Source organism: Echinops telfairi, unplaced genomic scaffold (assembly GCF_000313985.2).
Source record: "Echinops telfairi isolate 266 unplaced genomic scaffold, ASM31398v2 ScPeMD7_5;HRSCAF=22, whole genome shotgun sequence".
Classification (NCBI taxonomy): Eukaryota; Metazoa; Chordata; class Mammalia; order Afrosoricida; family Tenrecidae; genus Echinops; species Echinops telfairi.
In genome coordinates, this window is record NW_022103901.1 from 5,891,886 (window position 1) to 5,915,152 (window position 23,267).

The 23,267-nt window shown below is 48.1% G+C and overlaps 1 protein-coding gene across 1 annotated transcript in view; it reads left to right on the forward strand.

The window, feature by feature from the left end:
• Positions 1–23,267, forward strand: part of RABGEF1 (RAB guanine nucleotide exchange factor 1) — a 45,236-nt gene that overhangs the window by 2,571 nt on the left and 19,398 nt on the right. The window contains exons 2-3 of the mRNA XM_045284517.1: positions 17,701–17,886; positions 18,997–19,163. Of these exons, the coding sequence (XP_045140452.1) occupies positions 17,701–17,886; positions 18,997–19,163 (353 nt within the window). The remainder of the gene's footprint in view (positions 1–17,700; positions 17,887–18,996; positions 19,164–23,267) is intronic.

A 23,267-nucleotide genomic window follows, 5' to 3' on the forward strand; every position in this document is an offset into this window, starting at 1 on the left:
TGACAGTGCCACCAGGGCTCCTTCAAAAAAGGGATGGGAGATTTCATGTCAGCTCAGTGTGGGACGCGTCTTGAGGAGCGAGCAAGATTCCGAACATAAAGTGGAGTGGGGATTTGGTGGGTGTGGGACACAGGAGGCCAGCAACTATGGTTGGGTGGTGTCAAGTTGACTCACAGCCACCCCTATATGGCACAGTAGAGCTGCCCCACGGGTGAGTCTCTAAGCCAGCGCTTCTCAACCTGGGGTCACCCGATTCATCACAGTAGCAAAATGACAGTGATGAAGTAGCAACGAAAATAATGTTATGGGTGGGGGTCACCACCACATGAGGAACTGTATGAAAGGGTCGCAGCATTTGAAAGGTTGAGAACCACTGCAAGTCTAAGCCTTCGTTTTTATGGGGCAGGCTGCCATGGCTTGCTTCCACAGGGCTGTTGGGTGGTTTTGAGTCACCAGCCTTCTGGTTACCAGCCTGTGTTTAACCATTGCGCCACCAGGGTTCCTTCCAGTCACTGTTAGGCAGCAGGTATGGCTGGAGTGCAAAGTGAGATCAGGCCAGAAGGTGGTGGGAGATAGCGGCAGAGGTAAATCTGGGGGTGTTCCTGGGGACATGCAAGCAGTTAACCAACGAGATGGGCTACTAAACAGACATTTAACAATCGGGGCCATTCAGAGGTGCCTCCGAAGAATGGCCTACAAAAGTAGCCCCTGAGAACCCTACAGAGCTCAGTACTCTAACCCCCTTGAGGCCTACAGGGGAGTTGGAGTTGGCTCCAGGCTACTTCCGAAAACCACCAGAGCTTGGCCCTCTATCTGATAAGGAAGGCTCTTGTGTGCTTAGGATGGAATTTTAGGTAGATCTCACTGCCCAGAATAACACCTGATTGTCAGCTGCACGTGTTTTAATCCTTCCTGCTCATTAAAATGCTTGAATTGGGTGGTATTCTTAGCTCTTTGTTATTCATGGGTGTTCAGGGTGTCTTGCCAGTTACCGGGTAGGCTTCTTTCTGTAAATGGGATTTCTGCTTTCACCTCTTTGGGAGTTCAAAGTAGGGCGTTCCCAAGTGTCTCATGAGTACTTGTTGAGAATAATTCATTGATTTCTGATGTTGCTTTCACTGAAAACATGTGATAAGCACTTATTTTAGTATCTATAGATCCGAGCTTTGAAGTGGGGTGGGGCTGGGGGCAGTGCCCACTCTAACCCCTCTCTGACAAGAGTTTGCTTTTCCACTCCAGATACTGAATTAGCCTTAACTGATTGATTTTAACTAGCTAGATCAGGAGCCCTGGTGGTGTAGTGAGGACACGTTGGGCTGCGAATCTGCATGGTTGACAGTTCTACACCACTAGCAACTCCTCAGGAGAAAGACCAGGCTTTCTACTCCTGTAAACAGTTACAGGCTCAGAAACCCACAAGAGGACGCCATGAGTCAGCCTTGACCGGATGGCAGTGGGTTTTTTGCATTTTGATCACCTTTTGATCTCTGGCGCAAGTGTTTTTATTGGTCACAGAGTAGAGATGACCCATCCTTAGACTGTAGAAGACATTTGTGTAACTTAGCACCTGTGACTCAGAACAGACGTGTTATTAAGTGGCTTCTAACCCCTCAATAAGGTTGTGCTGAAAACTGCGTCGATGCCACACGTGTTGAAAGTCTTAGTTACGCTCACCTCCATGGGAAGCGCCGGAGAAGCTGTGCTGGGATGTTTCCTCTCGCTGAGCTGCCTTGAGATAACCTCGACTGTTGGTTCAGTAAACGCAGGAAAACAGCAACACTCTCCCAGCTCCTACTGTTTTGCTAGTATTTTTATCTGCCTGGTGTTTGCCTGAAGCCCCTGTTTGGATGATACAAGTGGTACTTCTGGTGGTGCTGTTCTCAAATGCCCCGTTGGCTGCCTGCTTTTGGAAGTGTCGCGTTTCTTGTGTCACAGAACATGTCCACTTGCTCCTGGTAGCCCAGCCCCCTTCTTTATGGGCATCCAGAGGCCGAGAGTGGTACTCGGGCCGAATGAGCCAGGTAGACCTGTAGTTTGCAGTGAGAAGTCACCAGAAGGTATTCAGGAGCAGGTGACACACAACCCGTTGATCCTCACCAAGAGAGACCGTGAGAGGAGGTGGCCTGAAATCTCTGCCATCCTCTGGCCTGCCTTGTGCCACTTCCTCTCTACAAGGCACGGGGCGACTCCGAAGGGGGTTATCATGCAGAAATCGTAGATACCACCATTGCAGCCTGTCCCGAGTAAATACCCATTGGAACCGCATCTGTGGTGACTTCGTGTGTGTTTGACAATGAAGACTGGCTGTTGGGGAATTTTTTTTTTCTTTACAGAGGAGTCTATTTATAATTTTATGTGCCGCAGTTAAAAATACACAGTGAAAGTATTTGACTTTTGCAGTTCCTCTAACGTTAGACTTTGCTAATTTTAAACATATTTGCTATGAAGCTGTCTTATTTCACTCTTAGAAGGCCCTTCACAAGAAACAGGACCACAGAATGCCTTTAGAGATTGAATGCTTATACAATGTGGTCAGCAGAAGAACGTGCCTTCCGACTGTGGGACATGCTCTCTGACTGTAGCCTATCATTGGCTTCTGGCTGATCTTGTTCTAGGAAGGAGTCAGGAGCAATCGTGGCTTCCAAAGATGTGAGGTGGCTTCAGAAAGGTCATGGGAAAAATCCCATTAGTCTGTAACTAACTCACTTTTTCCACCAACTGGGTGAAGCTCCCTCAAACACATGCACACCCCACTGAACTGTACAATTAGGAACCGGCAGGCGACGAGCTGGGCCTGAAGGACGGAAGCAGGTTTGACTTGCCTTTGTGTCCGTAGAACCAATTTAGAGAAGACTTGCACCTGCCTCAAGTTGCAGTGAGCACCTGCCAGAAGGCACCCAGTTCTCAGAAGAAAAATCATTCCAGGTTTTGGGAGCTGAGGCGATGAGAATGTCTCGTGCCTGAGGGACTCCCCCCCCACCACCACCACCACCTCCACACACCAGGCTGTCTGCTCTGTGGGTGGCTAAGTAGAATCCCTCATTGCTTCACCAGCTGGGTGGATGTCACAGTTTCAAATCCTAACCAATAAAAGCCTTTCTGGGGCCAGCAGCATGGGTCTCTGGCTTGACCTGACAGGCCAGTGGCTCACTCAGCCTCAGACTGTCCACTGGCTTCTCAGATTGTTCCTGGTAGGAATTTTTCAACAATGGGGTTTGAGTTCATGTCCCCGTGCACACCTATGGAAAATATATGTCTTTTTTATTACGGTTAAAAGATACCCAACAAAACCTATGCCAGTTCAGCCATTTCTACACGTGGCATTCCTTGTGCTGTGCACCCATCGTCCACATCCTATTCCAAATCACCCCACCGTTGGAACATGGGAGCATGTGCCCACTGCTCTCCTGAGCAAAGACTCCTCATCTCCTGCTCCTTCCTGCCCTGGCTAACCGCTTGTCCTCTTGGTCTCTGTTTATCAGGCAATGTCTCATTTCATGGTGTTCTTTCTCTCAGCCGCCTCCAGACACACACGCTCAGAGGGCTTCACAGAGTTCCTGGGAAAGGGAAATTGCAAGATACAGGAGTTTTCCCACAAGTTTTTGATGGCTTATATACACACACGCAAAGGGCTTCAAAAAAGTTCATGGGAAGATAGTGGAATTTTCCCATGAACTTTTTGGAGCCAATATGTGCGCACGCGCCCACACCAAACTCAGAGAGCTTCAATAAGTTCATGGAAAAGTGAAATGGAAGGGTGGTCTTTTTCTGCAAAGATTTTAAAGCGCTCACACACACATACAAGGGTCCTTCAAAGAGTTCATGGAAAATGGAGTGAAAAGATAATGGAATTTGTCTATGAGCTTTTTGAAGCCTCTTTATATGTGTACACACAGACACACATCTACAATGTATATTTCTGTAAATATAGACCTCGTTCCAGGTCTTATCCGGGCTGGGGGCAACTTGAACTCTGCTCCCCTGGCCCAGCTGCCTGCAGCTGGCTGTTATTTCCTGAGATGGGCTTGATGGGGTCTGTGTGGGCCCGCACATCTGCGTATTCATAGAGGCCTTGTGTCTCCTACCCAGATAGAAGGGTCTGGAGTAGTACTGCCTCTCCCTGCCCAGAAAAGGGGCTTCGAGCTAGGCCATGTGACCATAAGTTGTAAGGGTGGGGAGTGGGAAACAGCGTTTCCACATCTGTTGAAATTGGAGAAGTGGGAATAGTGACAGACATTCTTCCTTCCTGCTGTTTGCTATACTTTTCTCTCCTGTGAGCGTGAGGATTCAGATTCACAGCAACCCTATAGGACAGAGTAGAACTGCCCCATAGTGTTTCCGAGCCTGAGACTCCTTACAGAAGCACCCTCTCCTCATCTGTCCCCCAAGGAGTGGCTGGTCAGTGCTTAACCCACTGCACTTGCCCCGCTGGGCCACCAGCGCCCCTCACCCACAGCACAGCACCACAGTGCAGTGTCGGGGGAAGAGCAGAGCCTTCAACAGTGGGGGGGACAGCCTGACCTCAGTCGAAGTATGTGGAGCTGTGGTTCCTTAATTGCTTTTCCATAGAGCTGTTTGTTGGATTGTTGTTTTTAAAAACATGTTCCTGAAACATGAGCTGGGCCAGTGCCCAAGGTTTTGAATAGAGTATTAGGAGAAGGGTGCAAATAAGTGTAAAAAAACAAAACAAAACAGCAGGGTAATAAATCAATGCTGACAACCCCTTAGTAACTAGCATCTCAGGAAGTGATAGGTTTAGTTCTTATGAGAGGCCTGGTGGATTCTCTTTATTTGCATGAACTTATTCGCCAGTAAGCGGGTTTTTTAAAAAAAAATTTGTTGTATTAGTATGATAGGTGTGTCAAGTTTATGCAACCTGCATTTCAACTTCGGTCCAGCCATGAGCGGATGCACCTTGGTGCCATTATGACACCTAACCAGGGGGCAGCAGGTCTCGTGCCGCACACTAACTGCCGACTAGGTTATCACCTGCTGCAGGCACTGGGATGTCTTATGACGGTATTGAAACTCGGTCTTTGCCCTCACATGTGAGCTGTGTTCAGTAGACACCACTGTCTTCCAGAATGTCCCTGGACAGACTTGGTAACAAATTGCAGACTCTGTGTGTGTGTGTGTGTGTGTGTGTGTGTGTGTGTGACAGAGAGAGAGAGAGAGAGAGAGATAGGAATTGCCGTCTGTGCGCATGTGTGTGTGTGTGTGTGTGTGTGTGTGTGTGACAGAGAGAGAGAGAGAGAGAGATAGGAATTGCCTACTGGAGAAAGCACTCACAGGATCTGGGCTTTTTCCCCTTAGGGAAGAATGCCTGCATTCTCAATCTTGGTTTCCTAAAGTTAGGGTTCATTAGCTCCTGCAGGTTTGGCTAGTCCCTGCCCTACCAGTACCAGCGATGGTTCTACTTGAGTGGTGGCAATTTTGCCAGTGAGTCTGGGGGGCACGGGGTCCACTCTGTAATGAAGTTCATCACTGTATTTGGAGAAAAAGCATCCAAGAAATTCACAAAAGGACTAGAAAATACGTCCAAAGGATTTTTTGTTTTGAGGATTTAATTTCAGGGCGTTTCATTTGTATAGTTAACAAATTTTATTGACTTTATCAAAGCCACCACCCAATGTAGTGAACACTGGATCACGCTAGAATATCCTTTGCCCTTTATTAAGGTATGTGACTTTTGGTTGTGGACAGCAGCATGCATCATTTACATTTGTGGTCAAATATACATAATGTGGGGAGATGAGGAGAGAGAGGGGGTCCCCACAAATCATCACAGGTCTGGTAGGTGCAATTGTACAGCGATAATAAGTAAAGATTATAGTAAAGCCATAGAGAGCATGAGAGATAGAGGAGAGATTGGAATAATGGGAGTCAGACACATTTCATGGTAGCATGCTCACCTCAGACCCGCTTGATGGTCCTCGTGGGGGGAACCCGGCCACCTCGGGGACGAGAACTGGGGAGAGTGCTTCTGGCCCGGGAGCCAGAGAGAGCCTTTTCTTTATTGCTAACCAATCGTTATATCACTTTAGGGGGCATGATTACAGATAACCACACGTCACAGGAAGGGGCAGTACAATCGGCATACACATTGTAGGAAGAGGATCTATGATAGGCATAAGCATAACAGGAAGGGGATGAGCTAGGGGTGTGCCTATAGGAATGGGAAGGTCTAGGGGTATACATGTGACAAGATGGGCGGACCCTAGATTCATGATGGCAGCCTAACCTTGGTCATCCTTGGGCGGGTTTGACCTCTCTGGTGTCTCCTATAAGGAAACAGACAACTACTAGCCTTATCAGGAGGGAGTGGGCCCTACTTGTGGGATAAACAGTGGTGGCTGCTTGCTCTAGATGGCTACTCCTGATGACCTCGAAGTGTATAGTCATTCTCAAGCAGCTAAGTCTGGCATATATTTGGGGGAGACAGCTTGAGAGAAATCCTTCTGTTTCCCACAACATAATATGAAAATTTCCACTTTTAGCATACAATTGGATGACATTCTTCATGCAAATAAATAATTAATGCCTATTACAGTTTTTTGCAAGCTGCAGAACTCTCTTCCTGATGAGCTTTCTGTGCCAATGTGGGCATACTAAGATGTGTTCTGTGCATGTGCACATCATACATGAAGAACACAGGAACTACACCCACCATATTGTAATATCATCAACACGATCCATTGCTAGATGAGTCATCTCCCCCTTCCCCAACAGTGGTTTAGTAGTAACACCCCCTTCCTCCTGCTCCCAGCCCCGGTAACCAACCACGAGTCAACTTTTCATATTGCATGTATGTTGTCAAGGTTCATACATGGCATAGCAGGTATCAGAACTCTCTTTTTTTAAATCATTTTATTGGGGGATCATACAACTTTTATCACAATCCATATATCCATCCATTGTGTCAAGCACATTTGTCCATTTGTTGCCATCATCATTCTCAAAACATTTGCTTTCTACGTGAGCCCTTGGTATCAGCTCCTCATTTTCCCCCTCCCTCCCTCATGAACCCTTGATAATTTATGAATTACTATTTGGTTATGTCTTACACTGTCCAACATCTCCCTTCACCCACTTTTCTGTTGTTATATGTAGATCCTTGTAATTGGTTTTCCCTTTCTACCCTACCTTCTCTCCACCCTCCTGGTATCGCCACTCACACCACTGGTCCTGAAGGGTTCTTCTGTCCTGGATTCCTTGTGTTTCCAGTTCCTGTCAGTACCAGTGTACATCTGCTGGTCTAGCCGGATTTGTAAGATAGAATGGGGATCATGATAGTGGGGGGCAGGAAGCATTCAAGAACTAGAGGAAAGTTGTATGTTTCATCTTTGCTACACTGTACCCTGACTGGCTCATCTCCTCCCCGAGACCCTCTGTAAGGTAATGTCCAGTTGCCTACAGATGGGCTTTGGGTCCCCACTCCACACTCCCCCTCATTGTTCTTTGATGCCTGATACCTGATCCCTTCGACACCTCATGATCACACAGGCTGCTGTGCTTCTTCCATGTGGGCTTTGTTGCTTCTGAGCTAAATGGCCGCTTGTTTACCTTCAAGCCTTTTAAGACCCCAGACACTATATCTTTTGATAGCCGGCACCATCAGCTTTCTTCACCACATTTGCTTACGCACCCCTATGTCTTCAGTGATATGTCAGGAAGGTGAGTATCATGGAATGCCAGTTTAGTAGAACAAAGTGTTCTTTCATTGAGGGAGTACTTAAGTGGAGGCCCAATGTCCATCTGCTACCTTAATACTAAACCTATAAATATATGCACATAGATCTATTTCCACATCATCATATATAAATATATTTACATATGTACATGTCTGTATTTAGACCTCCATAAATGCCCTTTGCCACCTAGTTCTTTCCTCTATTTCCTTTTACTTTCCTCTTGTCCCACTATCATGCTCAGTCTTCATTTGGGTTTCAGTAATTCCTCTTGGTTACATTGCCCTTGATCAAGCCCTACCAGGCCTCTTACACCCTCCTCACCACTGATTTTGGATCACTTGTTGTTCCCTTGTCCCTGGGTTGGTTAACATCACTTCCTTTCCCCCACCTCCCCCTCTCCCATGTCCCCCTGAAACCATTGATCTGGTTGTTTTCTCCTCCAGATTCTTTACCCAGTCTATCTTATCTAGATAGACCTGCAGAGATAATAATGTGCAAAAAAACAAGACAGAGCAAAACAAAGCAATGAAAGAAAACAACAACAAAAAACCCTCAAAAGACACAAAAAAGAAAAGTGTGTAAATAGTTCAAGGTCTGTTTTTCAACCTTTAGGAGTGTTTTCCAGTCCAGTCTGATGAGTCGCCATGCCCTTCCCCAAAGTCTATTTTTGGTGTTCCCTCTGTTCCCCTTAGTGTTCTGTTGCACACCCTTAGTGTTTTGCCTCAGTGTGGTGGGGTCAGATTGGGCGCAATTCCCACACTGTGTCTCCACTGTTGTCCCCCATAGGGCTGTGGGTCAGTGAGGGATGTTGTGTCTCGTGGTGGAGTTGGCCATTTGGTCCTCTCTGTGCATTGGCAGCTCTGAGCGGGGATATCGTCCTCAAGGCTTGGTGGGCCAGGATGTGCTCCACTCTCTCTTCCTCTCCCTTCATTTGCTCCTGTGTGCTCTGATCAGACAAGTCCCTCTCCCTGAGCTGTAGCTTCAGTGCTGTCCTCTGAAGTAAATTCTTCTGGGGGGAGGGGCAGCTGTCCATGTAGTTGGGCTTGGGGCCGGCCCCTCAGAACTCTCATAATGTTGTATATAATACAAAATGTGGTGTGCAAGCACCTTTTGCTTATCCATTCCCCTGTTGAAGGACACTCAAGCTGTTCCTTTGGCTCCAGTGAGCACGGTGTGCAGGCAGCTGTTTGAGTGCCTGCTTCAAACCTTGGGGGTGTAGACCTACAGGTAGAAAGGCTGGGTCTGTGGAAGTTATATGATTAACTCTTAGCTCTGTCTTGTCCTCTTCCACAGCAGCTGTGCATCTTACATCCCCGACAGCCGGGTCGGAGGGCCCCACAGGTGTTCCTTTTCCTTTTCCTGAGAAGTCTTAAGAGTAGGTCCAAGTTGGTATGTTGGCCTTTGTCGTTGAGTTGTAGATGTACCTTTAATTTTGCATAGTTAACATTTTTAATTACCTTTGTTGCTGAGGACATCCCCAGGAAAGCATTTCAAATTTCTATACTTACCATATAGGACACTGACTGTATTCTTCAAGTACTGAGTTCATAATTTTGTAAACATTTCAGAACTTATCGTAAGGTACAGGTGCGAGCTTTCACAGTATGACTCAAAGTTCCATCTTCATGTGCTGTGGTACTGTGCACTTTCACCCGCCATAGGGCACCCATCGCTCTTGGACACAGAATTGGCTGCAGCCAAGGCCATTGGGAACAAGTACTCTTACATCCCATTAGGATTTTTACATTTCCTGGTAGATTAACACTGTTCCATTTTGTCTTTAAACTACTTTCTATCACATGCACATACATACATTTAAACTTTCTCACGAACCTGTTTATTGCTCTCTTTTGCATTAATCAGTATTTTGTAATCCCCTTAACTCTTAGTAAGGAGTTCTGGTGGCATAACAGTTACAGATTGGGCTGTGATTCACAAAGTCGGCAGTTCAAAACCATTAGCTGCTCCAAGGGAGAAAGACAGGGCTTTCTACTCCTGTAAGCAGCTACAGCCTTGGAAACTCACTGGGGCAGTTCTACCCTGGCCTGTAGGGTTGTTATGAGTCAGTATTGACTCAATGACAGTGTGTTTGGGGCAGTGAGTTAATCCTTACTAACTTATTAGTTATGTATTATTTTACTACTACCTTACTGATTACATTAGAAATTATAGACATGCAAAAAAAAAAAAAGAAATTACAGACATGCATCCTAGATGTGATCATAGGCTAATGAAAATTACAGCTGTTGCCACTTACCAGTAATGCAAGAACTAACACCATTTGCCCTCTGCTGCTTTTTGCCGCATTATTTCCCGATTTTAATTCTATGTACTTTAAACCACACGAGATGATTGTTTTGTACGATCAGCATTCATCTATACTTAGCCTATTTATTTTCTCTTTCCCCTGCTCTTTGTCACTTCCTGCAAGTCTGTGTTTCTGTTTAAGATAATTTTCCTTCTCCCCGAAGAATAGTTTGGTCTGAGGGAGCTTGGAAAAAAAGTTCGTGGAACAATTCCATTATCTTTTCATTCCAGTTTCCCGTGAACTGTTTTGAAGCCTCTTTTATTTCTCCTAGTGCAGCTCTGCTCATTGGGAATTCTTTCACTCGTCCTGTCTGTCTGAAAGCGTTTTCATTGGGACTTCCTGTTGTAAACAAAGACGTGGTACTGCATTCCAGCTGGGCCGTCCTTTCCTCTCCGCTCCGGAGAGGTTTGCCCCACGGTCGGGCGCTTATCGTTTCTGTTGGGACTTGCTCTGCTGTCCGAATTGTTGCGCCTTCCAAAGCCCTGCGTCTTTTTTCCTCCGGCTTCTGTTTCATTTTCCTTTGGCTTGGGCGGTCAACAGTTTAGTTAAAACACACCTTTGCGTGGCTTTCTTGGGGTTCTCTGAGCTTCTTGGTTTATGGGTTCAAATCATCAGTAGTTTTTCCTCCAGATGTTGTTTTTGCCCGAGTTACTCCAGCCTCTCCTTTTGCGACACCAGCTGCACACCTGGTAGAGCTTTCCATGGCATCCCACGCCCCGATGCGCTTTCTGTGTCGTATGCCGCTTTCTCTCTGTGCTGCTGTTTGCACGTGTTCGCTTGGCCTGTGGTCCAGCGCCCCAGCCTGTCTTCTGCTCGCTCTCATCTGCTGATAAGCTTCACCTCTTGAGTTCTTAGTTAGTTATTACAGTCTTCAGATGTTGCATTTCAGTTAGCTTTTAGGGTTTCAAAGTCTCGGTTGAAATTCTGCATCATTTTATAGCTTCTCTTCCCATCCCACTTAAAAAAAAAATCTTTTTTTCTTCGCAGTCCCTAATAGTTCTGCTCTGTCCAAGGTTGGTGCTCGTCCGTGAGTGAACTGTCGCACACGAGCGGTTTTCTTTCATGTGATGCTGGAGATGATGGAGGAATGACCGCACCTCTCTGCTCCCATCTGCTTGCCGGCTCCTCTTGCCGAATATAAGCAATGAAGAGAGAATACATTTTTACTCTCCCAAGAAATACACAAATGTATACAAAGGTGTGAGGGTGTTCCCAACATAAAAGGGACTTCCTGCCCTCTTCCATGTACCATGTCTGTCACTAGCCAGAAAACCCCTTGTCTCATTTTCAAAAACATGTGTGCAGTTATTTTTATTTTTTTAATAGTTTTATTAGGGGCTCATACAACTCTTATCACACTCCATACATACATCAATTTGTACATTCATTGCCCTCATCATTCTCAAAACATTTGCTCCCCACCTAAGCCCCTGGCATCAGCTCCTCATTTTTCCCTCATCCCTCCCCGCTCCCTCATGAACCCTTGATAATTCATAAATTATTATTTTGACATATCTTGCCTTGTCCGACATCTCCCTTCACCCACTTTTCTGTTGTCCGTCCCCCAGGGAGGAGGTCGCATGTAGATCCTTGTCACCGGTTTCCCCTTTCCGCCCACCTCCCTCCGCGCTCCGCAGTTATTTCTAGTCTTTGTTCATTTCAGCGCCTGCATCACCCGAGAGGCTAGATAGTTGTCCGCTGTCCCCTTTGGTGGCCTGTCCTGTGAGTGGGGCAATGTGAGCGAAGGGAGGGTCCAGAGCACACGCCTCTTTCAGGGAAGCAGCCACCCTTCCTCTTGCCAGGAGCAGTGTGACCAGCCAAGCCGGTCTGCGTGGAGCTGCTAGGCTTGAGATTTGGTACAGGTTTGATAGGTTCTGTTGAGGTGCTGTTTTCTGGTTTTGCCCCTTTCTCCTGGGGCAGAACCACACAGTGTTTCCCCTGACAAGCCCACAAGGATCTCTTCCCCTGGAAAGTTCTATGCAGTTCCACCCATGTCTCCTGAATATTGAAAATGCTACTATCTCAAAGGCTTCTGGTGTGTTTTGAAACTTGCCCTGTGTTGTGGCTGAAGCGTTTGGTGAAGTTTTTCTGGGGAAAACCAGCCTCAGGTTGGGTCCCATTCTCCCTAGTCACTGGGAACGTGGCTCTGACAGGTCCTGGGCCTGAGCACATCCCTTTCCTCACACAGCCTTTGGCCCAGAATCAGCGGTACACCGGAGGAGGGCAGGGCTGCAGGATGGCATCTCATTTCTCCCCGTGCCTCCTTTTGCCACCACACCAGCCCTTCTGGGCCTGGCTCCTTCCCCGGCTCTCTTAATGCCTCTGCACAGTCATTGAAAAAACACCCCCCACTTGTGCAGCTTATCTCAGCCTGAGTGCTGGTCTGCCACAAACCACTATTCAGAAAAGCGCAGTTCCCACCAGGTGTGAGGCCAGGAGAGAAAGTTTTCTCCAAGCCACAGAGCTCAGGTGCTTACTCTGGACAACTCAGCAATTCACATGCTCAGTCCCCTGCAGAGACCTGCCAAACCTGAACCTCCAAACTGCATTTTAATGATCCCGATGCATGGCTGCCCGCCTGTGATTGGTCATCTCCCCTCTTGGCTGGGTCCTGCAAGAGTATGGAGGTATATATAAGGAAGAGAGAGAGAGGTATATATAAGGAGAGAGAGAGAGAGAGGTATATATAAGGAGAAAGAGAGAGAGAAATATTTCCTAAGTCCTTTAACACATTCCCAAGGCCTTTACTTAAATATCCACCCTCTGGTTGGCACTGTGCCGAGGGCCTGCTTGCAAGCAGGGAGCGGTGGTAGACAAGAGGCGCGGTGGGAACCTGGGGCCATTGTCAGCCAGCCAGTGGGGAAAGTTCCTCAGACAGCGTTGGGCGTTGGAGCAGGGCAGGATTTGAAGGTGGACATGACGGAGACCGTGCCTTTATGGTCCAAAGCAGGTCACTTCTAAAAACCAAAGGGCAGTGCTCTAGGCCAGCACAACCGGCACGACCAGGACTGGCAACTGCTCTCTGGGACGTGGGACTCTCGCTTATAAGGCACAGGAGAGGGCCTGACCCACGGACTCGCTTCAAAGTGTGAAAAACGCACGTGCTTTTCATTTTGTTAAGCATTTGCAGCCGTTCTCAACGGCTGTGATGATTCGAACAGTTTTGACAATGGCCGCACCCTAGTTGACGGACGGCTCGTTTTGTTGAGACCCGAGGTTTGCAGAATGATCTCACTTCAGGCACACCCTTAGTGTTCGGAAAAGTACAAGGGGGCTTCACCAAGTTTGTGGGGCAAATGGAACGGCAAGCTGCGGGAACTTTCCGGAGCTCCCCGGAAGGTCCCCTGGCCAGTCATTGAAGGCCATTCTTTTCGCTTTCCCTGACTGTCATTTTGTTTGGATAACTTTTTAGCACTTTCAGATTTTAACTTCTCTTATTATATCAACCTTGCTGCCAACCAGTGAGTAAGTAGAGGTTAGTAAGTGATGTGGTTCGTAGGGATTGTCATTTTTATTTACTTTTGCATTTGCCTCCACCCCCCCAAGTTTGGTCACAATCCAGTTTACTTGCATAGCCTTTACATAGGATGCATGTTTTAGACACAAGGCATTTCTCAAGAGCTTAAACTATAGTGAAAAGATGGATTTGATTGAATCAGCTTGCAAATCTGAGTAAACACATTCGAGGCAATTGTCTCTTAGCTCCTAGGGTGTGTCTGTGTGTGTCGCCCGGCACGGCCGCGTGCCGAAGGTGGCTGTGGGCCCAGCCGAGCTAGCAGTCAGATGCAGAGGGAAGCAGAGCCGTCTCACGCTGTGGTTGCGGTGCGATGGCACTTTATGTGAAGCTTTACGAGAGGGGTCCATCATGCTCAGCCGACACGCTTAACTACATCCACTGCTTCCCCACAAAGGGGGCAGAAGATGATGGGGGAGACTTCAGAGGCCAGGTGATCTTGCATGTAATTTCCAGCTGGTCGCCCGGGTTGGGGTGCGCTCTGTGCTGGAGTCATGATTTTGCTTTGGGAAGAGGTGTGATTTCGTGTAATAAAAGACTGGGCTACAATGCTGTCCTTAAGAATGCTGTTGTGCTGGCTTAGCACATTCCAGCAGCAGCCAGCCCAGCATCATGTTCACTCTGGGGGTTGGAATGGTATTTGGAATGTTTTGGGCAGGCTCCCATTCCAAAACTTTGTGTTGTGATGTTTCAATCCTGGAACTCCACCACTGACTGTGTGTGACGCACGCATTCGATTAGAAGAAACCATGTAATGCTGTGGAAAGTGGTGGACCTGGGAGGCAGATTTGAAATCAGGTTTTCCTTTAAGACTTTGGTGTCTTTAAAGACCACAGACTATGAAGAGGGCATCTATAAATCAAAAGATTTCGTTCTTAAAAAAAAAAAAAAGGGACAAGCAATTCATGGAAGAATGAGCAAAGAACACGCACATTTCATTTCTTCACGGAAAATATGCTAATAGCTCAGCCCTATGTACAAAGCTGGTTAACCTCTTGCTGGGCCAGTCAAGGCCTACATATTGGACACCCCACTGTAAAGGATCAATCAGATCTCGTAGCACTCTGCTACCAGTTCTGTACCCCTCTGACTCCAGTCACCCAGAGCATGGTCAGAGCTCACCAGTTAAAGGCACAGCTCCAAAACTGGTTTCTGCCCAAGACTTGAGACACCAACCTCAAGCAGGTCCCCACAACACCATCACATCTGATCTGCTGGCTACAAATGTGGATACCAGCCATTAGTTAAGGGGTCCCCATGGCTCTCCTCCTTCCTGACCTGCAGATCTGAGAGTTTCCTCTGGATACCAGTGTTAGCTCTGGAGTCCCCACACCTCCTTTCCCCCCAACCTGACCTATTGGTTCCCACATCTCACTCCCTTGGCTTCCATAATCCACTAGAACCACTCGCAGAACTCAGAAATGCCCTGTGCTATAAGATACTCCGAGGTGAGGTCTGGGAGGGTCCCTAAGTGATAACTTCATGCTGCCCTCCTGTGCACCGTCATGTCTTCCCCCAACCAGGAAGCCCATGTCCGCAGCCTTTCTGGGCCTCACTGTGTAGACACGCTTGATGGAATCATGCACCCATCCCACGCTTGCCCCACGTCAGCAGATCCCTCAGGAAGGGTCAACACCCACTTCAGGAAATCCGAGGTCTAGTCTGGAGGCTTCAGTCAGTAGGAAAATGGTAAGGTTTTAGAGGCTAGTCCTCAAGACCAAGGACAAAAATCAAATTCTTTGGGTGGAGTTTACCTCACATCTTCCTCCTCAAGGAAATACATGCATACTAAGTCCAGAAAGGAACCTTTTTTGCTTATCAGATGAGCAAAAATGAAAGCTTAGTGCACAGTATTTGTGAGATTGTGGGATAGTAGATTCTCTCATACAGTAGCTGCTCATGGTGGTGATGGTTAGGTGCCAGGCAGCCAGTGCCCACGCCCAGTGACCCCGTGTACCACAGAAGGCAATCGCGCCTGCTCCTGCACCATCCACACAATTGTTCTATATTGCTGTAGCCAGCTGTTGAGCGTCTACCTTTTTTCGCTGACCTTCCGCTTTACCAACACAATAGATAGGAACCAAACCCTCTGACACTAAGCTCAACAGCAACTAGGAACCAGGACAGCCCGGAGGAAGACAGTGGGCAGCTGCTCCAGTCCATGCGGTGTGGCTGCCTTCAGGAGACCAGATCGCTGGCTGACCTCTGCACACCTCTGGCTGCTTCCTTTTTAATTGAAACGATAACACAATATTTGCCATTTTCACCTGTGAAACTTAGCAGCGTGAATTGTTTCAAGATGCATCACCCTGATCACCTGTACAGTCTATTACCACCTCAGAAGGAAACTATCCTCAGCCACAATGAAGAAGGATCGATACAGTGACTACAACAGTGGCTCAAACCCAGCACAGCTGTGAGGGTTGTGCCAGCAGCGCCGGGCAGTGTTTTGTTCTGTTTACATGCAGTCACTATGAGTCAAACCTGACTCAGTACTCAACAGCAATCTAATCTCTGTCTATGAATGTACCTCTCGTACCTAGCTCATGTAAGTAGAACAAGACAATATTTGCCCTGCTGTGGCTAGCTTATTTCACTGAACATAATGCGTTCACAGTTTATCCACATTCCAGCACGCATTAGAACATCATTCCTTTTTATGACTCAATAGTATTCCATTTCGATATCTACCTCATTTTGTTTTCTGTTCATCTCTCGAGAGTGTCTGTTTTATCTCCGCCTTTTAACACCCACCGCCACTACTCATAGTGACTCTGTGTAGGACTTCCAAGGCTAGAAGTCTTCATCAGAGCAGACAGCCTCATCTTTGCATAGCCTTCTGGGAGCGGCTGATGGGTTTGAACCCCCAACCTTGCAATTAGCAGTCCATTGCTCACCTGACAGCACCACCAGGGCTCTGTTGGTTGCTGTAATTAATGCTGCTGTGAGCGCTGATGTACGAATACCTTTTTGGGTCCCTGAGTTCAAGTCTTCTGGGTTGTAGGAGTGTAATCACTCAGTCCTGTGGTCAGCCCCTGTCTGCTGGTTGGTGGCTGTACCATCTTATATCCCCACCAGCAGTGGATGAGGGTACCATTTTCCCAGATTTATGTCAAGTCCAAGAGGGACACACACCCCCCATTCACCATCAAAATGATAACAGTACGAATCAGCCCGTTGTGTGATCCAAACCTACATCCCAACAGTTCTTCCTCCAAGATTTTAAGTAGCTAGCGGTTCTGGCCCAAGCAACTTCTGGAGAACAGAGATTCTGGTCGGGGATTGGGGGAGACTGGGGCCTGGTGGAAAGCCTCGTGGAAGTCTAGGATGATCTTTGAGTAATGAATCATCCCTGAAAAAGCAGAAGAGAACTCTGGGGAAGAATCCCAGACTGGGCGTGAAGGTGTGCCTTGTTTGGGAAATGGTGAGACGATGAAATGTCCCGGGCCCCAGGATGGCCTTTTGACTGGGTCAGTCTGGGACAACCACTCCAGGGACTCCAGGGGTCTGGGCTCTGAGCTGGGGCTGAATCTGCTTGCTGTTGTTAGTTTAGGAGTAGAATTGGGGTACTTTCTAGTATCCGTCAATTTTTTCATCGAGTGATTCGGGGCAATTTAATAATAGAATATCGGTCACAGTGACAGGCATATGACACGTGGGGACAGGGATAGGCTCATTGACTTTGTCCTGAGGTGGTGACCACCCTGCAGGCCATGTGGAGGCCTGGCACTCTCTTTTGATGCTCAGCTCCCTCGTCGTGGGTAACGGCGTGTCTGTCACACCTTCATATCTCTGATTGTTCACCTTCACATCTTTGAAATCAGCCAAGGAGCACACTGACTCTGAGGAGTATTAAGGAGGGTTGCTCTGTGTCGTGCAGTTTAAGAATGTCGAACTTCTGACTGCAACTGAGAAGCATCTGGTCGCCCCGCCCCAAAGTGTCTTTCTGTTCCTGAGCCGGGAAGAAACGTTTTCTCGTTCACCAGTAGGGCTCATGGGCTATATTAGACCCCTCTCTCTGTCTCTCGCACTCTCGCTCTTTCCCTTCCTCCTTTCTGTCTTTCCTTTTAACGTACAGATTTTTGAACTCACTCATTTGTTTGCTTGCAGTTGTTCTACTGCAGGTGTGTAAACCGATAGTGAATCCACCCTCAACAGCGTGTTCTTGTCTGTCCCCGGGTCAGCAGGAAGAAGATGAGCCTGAAGTCTGAACGCCGAGGAATTCATGTGGACCAGTCGGAGCTCCTGTGCAAGAAAGGATGCGGTTACTACGGCAACTCTGCTTGGCAGGGCTTCTGCTCCAAGTGCTGGAGGGAGGAGTACCAGAAAGCCAGGCAGAAGCAGATTCAAGAGGACTGGGAACTGGCCGAGCGGTAAATGACTGAACTAGGGGAGACTTAAGAGTGGCGTGACCAGCAAAAGAGAACAGCGTAACTGAGCTCACAGCCATGTCCATGTCAGAATGCTTTTTTCTCTTGAGTGACCCCTGTTGCTGCTGGGTGCTGTCGGGTGGCCCCAGCTCGTAGGGACCCCTCCCATGAGCCCCAGAAGGAAGCCCTGCCCGGCCCATCTCACGGAGGGCTTCCCTCTGTCGCTCAGCCTCTACTGCATCAAGCACGAGGCCCTTCCTCGGCGCTCGTCCTTCCTCATCACGAGGCCGGAGCGAGTGAGTTAGGAGCTCTCCAGCCTTGCTCCGGGAACAAACGTCCTGTGTGTACTTTTCCCAAGACAGGTTTGTTCCTTCTTTGGGCAGCCCACAAGTATCTTCAGTATTCTTGGCTAACATCATGCTCCAAAGGTCTTTCACCCCAAAGTGACATCTTTGCTGCTCAACATTTTAAAGAGGTCTTGTCCTTAATGTGTAAAGAAAGGACAATCTGTCTCTTAGTCAGCATTTAAGGACTAACTCAGTGGTGCCTTTGGTTGGTGTTGGTAATGGCTCACGATTGCTCTTTGGGGCGCGTTAGTCTTCGTTCTCGTAACTTGGACAGGAAGCTCCTTGGAGGAAAAGAATGGAGAGAAGTGCTCTCCGGTGAAGGTGAGATGAGATGGTATGTGTGTACCCAGCACTGGGCTTAGCCCATGGCCCTCACCTAGCCCGAGTCTCTCCCCACCCCCACCCGTTGATCACGTCCAGCACAGCCCCTGAGTGCAGAACAGAGGCCTCTTCGGTGTGTGTCCAGATTCCGGGCACTGGAGGAGTCTGCCTTTCCCTTCAAAAGGGCATTTGTCAGTCAAAGGTGTTGGCATTCTCTGACAGAAATGAGCAGTCGAGATGGACGGGCAACCAAGAGCTAAGAGGCCGGTAGAAGCAGAGAGGTGCTCTCCTCCTTTAGCTACCTGTCCGAGTGCTCGGACCCAGTGGTACATTTCCCTCCTGTTGTACCACATGGCGAGGCTTCTCAGCCCGTCGAGCAGTTTGTTTTAGCTGTAAGAAAAGCGGAGCCAGCACCAGCTCATTCTGAATCTTCTCTGGCTTCCAGGCTCCAGCGGGAGGAGGAAGAGGCCTATGCCAGCAGTCAGAGCAGCCAGGGGGCCCAGTCCCTCACATTCTCCAAGTTTGAGGAGAAGAAAACCAACGAGAAGACCCGCAAGGTCACCACGGTGAAGAAGTTCTTCAGCGCCTCTTCCAGAGTGGGCTCCAAGAAAGGTGATCTTCCGATGCTCCCGCCGCCTCGGTGCGAGTGAGCGAGAGGCTGACCGGCTCTGTGAGACCTTCTCGGGTCTGTCAGCCCACAAAGGCCACCAGTCCAGGCTGGACCGGGAAACGGCCCGAGGGTCAGGTGACAGATGAAGCCAGAATGTCTGGTAGGAGAAGGTTGCATGTTAGGGCAGCTTGCTTACTGTTTTACAAGAGTATACAGAATTGAAATAGGGAGTTTTGTTTATAAAATTCATTCCCCACGCACATGACCGTCTTACGGAGGCCCAGTGACTCGGGTTAGAACCCTTGGCCACTAATGAAGGGTTGGTCATTTGAGCCCACCAGCCTCTGAAGGAGAGGGGTGGCAGTTCGCTCCCACAGAGCTCACAGCCTTGGAACCCTGTGCGCCACACCCCTCCCTCCACTGAGGCCGCTGTGAGTTGGAATCGCTGGATGGCGATAGCAGTGGGTTGGGTTTTGTTTTGTTTTTTTGATGTCTAATGATGCCAAGTGCTTGTCATGTGCTTGGCGGCCATTTGAATCTTTTTGGTGATGTGTATTCAAGTCCTTTGTCCTTTTTATGATAATTGGGTTATGTGATCATTTCTTCTGGAATTAATTTCCAAGGAGTTGGAAATTAATGACATCAGAAATGCTCAACTTTTCCAAGATGTTAAACTGTTCCATCTCTCTCTCACATCCCTGGGTTCTGCGCTTCACTGCCCACGTCTCACAGAACTTAAAGGAAATGTCTCCTGTGGTTGTGGGGGCGTTTAAGCCCCACATCTGAAGGCCGGGCTGAAGCAAGTCAAACATAGGGTCCAGAGCCAGAAAGTCAGCCGGGTCTCCTTGCTTTGCCCTGTGCTCAGCAGGAAGTCACAAAAGGGAAGTCTTTGATGGAAGTGTGGTTTTTGTCTTCCACTTGACCAAACCTCCCAAGGAAAAATATGTCACGCCCTCTGTTAAGGTAATGACTAAGGACACATCAGTGGTTCCCAACCTTCCTCATGCCGCCACCCTTTTATACAGTCCTCATGATGTGGTGACCCCCCCCAACCATAACATTATTTTCATTGCTACTTCATCACTGTCATTTTGCTGCTGTGATGAATCAGGTGACCCCTGTGAAAGGGTCGTTCAACCCTCAAAGGGGTCTCGACCCACAGGTTGAGAACCACTGGGATGAATCCTACCTTAATCCTGTAACAGAACTCCCTTCAAAATGGGATTATAACCGTAGGTGCAGAGGCAGGAGTTTATAGTGTGTGACACACGGATTACGGCTGGAAAGGCTTTCTTAAGTCTTTAACCACATCTCAGGGTATTTGTTCATTGTTCCGTTGTTGAGGTTTGGTTATATTTTTGTTTTTATATTCTTATTGAATATCTGTTTTCCAAAGATAGTCTCCAAACCAGTAGCTATTTCCCGCCCCCGCCCCCCCCTCGATTTCCAGGTAGTCTTTTTATGAACAAAAAGTTTTCATCTTCATGAGTCTGTCTGTTTTGTCTCTTGCTGTTGGAGCTTTGTTGTTAGATTAGGGAGCCCGTTGTTGAAAGCTGACATGCCACCCTTGCCTGTTCTTGTAAGAATGTGATGGTTTAAGGTCCTTTCTGGATTTTTCTTGGGGTGTAGTGTGAGGCAGGGGCCCTCTTTCACGTTTCAGCGCGTGGAAAACTTCGTGTCCTGGCGCTTTTATTGAGGAAATGCGTTTTTCCTCATCGAGTGGGCTTGACCCCGTTGTCAGAAGCCCACTAACCACAGATGTGTGGGTAAAAGGATTAGCTTTTGAGTCGCTCCGGGTGTGAGTCCCAGCCCCACCATTTTCTAGCTGTGTGACCTTGGGTAAGCTGATCTCGACAAGCCGGCGTAGACCAAGGCCCAGTAATAATGGGTCTCCTGGTTATACTGGGAGGGAGACGGAATTGATGTGTGCAGAGAACCAGCGCGGCGGCGATTCCGACTTTGACGACCCTGTCAGAGAGCACAGAACTGCCCCTTAGGGTTTTGCAGGAACAGATTATTTGGTCTTAATTAATGATCTCTAGTTTACCTCTTTACTCCATAAACAATTACAGTTTCTGAAACTCACAGGGTCAGTTCTACCCTGTCCTATAGGGTCACTGAATCCTCCTCGACTCAATGGCAGTGAGTGAGTGATTTTACTTCTTAGGTTCTAATACCCATTGCAATGGCTACACAGAACTCACGGACACAATTCATAATTAAAGACTTTCTTAAGGAAGTTAACAAGTTGTAATGCCAAAGAGAAATGCTCAGGGTTGAGTTGTTTATCAACAAATTCCAAAAGGGACTATCACTTTGCTATAAGCCTCAATGTAAAGGCATTCAGCAACTCTACCTTCTCCAACTAAGGGTCCTACGGCACCCCACTCCAGTTAGCCTCAGCCCAAAGGCACTCAGCCCCACTGCCGTGGGTCAGCAAGTCCAGTTTCCCCAGAGCCAGCCTCCTGCATCACAACACTCATCTTTACTACCTCCGTGGATTGTGAAATCCATCGTTCTGTCCATGCTCTGGCTCCTGGTTCTGCTGCTGCTGCCCTGGTGGTATGGCAGTCATCTGGATCCAGGAGGTTCCCTGTGCAGGGGACATGGCCCACTCCAGGCTCTTTCTGGTCAGGAGATCCCTCTGCTTCTCAGAGGGCTCATTTTATACACTGCATTACTCACAGGCAAATCCTATCAGGATCTCCCCCACCTTCTGAACCAGACGCAGGCAGGGAAGGGTCGTTTGGTGGGAGGCACTGACTTTGTCTTGAAGAGCCACGTTCAGTCATTCATGTGCTGCCCTGCACAGATGACCACGTCCCTCACAGCCGTGCACTTAACCAGTATGCCTTCAGCACTCCTTCCACAATGTTCAGGTAGAATAATCTGGTAGAATAATCTCTGCCAGTACGTACTTTATCATTTGTTCCTATGTAGCTTAAACTCTGTTGCCTGCTTTGGGAAAGTTTTCTTGGACTTATGTAGACAACTGCATTAGTGAAATGGTATATGTTTATGACAACAGATGAAAGTATAAAGCTGTCTGCCCAGCCTCATTTTAGAGATGACAGCACGCAAGGCCAGAGGGTCAGCCAATTTAACCAGGCCATTTGATGAGTGTCTTCAAGCCTAGGTTTCCTCCTGCTGGTTCCAGTCTCCTCCTTCTCTCAGAATCCGCGGAACTTAGCACCCGTGTGTGTGTGTGTGTGTGTGTGTGTGCAAGTAAATCTTGCCCTTGGATATTCTGGAAGATGCAGGCCATATGAAGAAGAGAAAATGTGTTCTAAGAAGACTTATCATACAGACTAGTTTTTACTTTTAAAAAATGTTTGTACTTGTGGGGGGCGGCGTGCTTTAGACTTCTTGCTCTTCTAAGTTTCATTTGTTTTGTCTGTAGAAAGCTTCTGGTGTGTGTGTGTGTGTGTGTGTGTGTGTGTGTGTGTGTGTGTGTGTGTGTGTTGTGTGTGTGTTGTGTGTGTTTCCAGAAAGTCGTTATCTGAGCTGCAGTCACAGGTTGCTCATGTCACTCTGCAGAGTGATCTTTGCGTTGCAGACCACATCACCTGTTGACCGTTACAGATGGAGCCAGGTTAGCTTGTGCTAAGGGCAATTTACCCTCTCAGGGTCTTTGTACTCTGCAGTCTCTCTTTTACTTCCTTGACACCTGCCCCTCTTGCTCTTGAGCTTTTCCTCGAGTCTGTTAGCAGAGAAAGCTCTTCTGCCAGACGAGTTGGCAGCAAACAAAGCCAGTGACCTCTTGGGGTTCTGAGGCTGTTGTGGCATCGGTCAGAGTTGAATGCCCTTTCCGAGAAGGAAATAGAGCAGCAGGACTGTTTATGAAGCCATTGAGAGTTTGCTTTTCATTGTGTTTTTCATGGCCAAGGTAAGGTTGAGTCAGCGGTAGCCTCTGGAGGAGACCCAGTGGGTCAGCCAAGTTGAAGTAATTGTCCACAGTTCCCACCACGCTTCTTCCTTCAGAGTTCAAATGGATGTTGCCGCCTGGAGAGGATTCTCCGCTGCCTCGTACACAGACTCCCCAAACAGTGCTCCCAGGGGCCCGAGCTTCTCCTTCTTCACAGCTCCAGTGCCCACCTTCCCCCCAC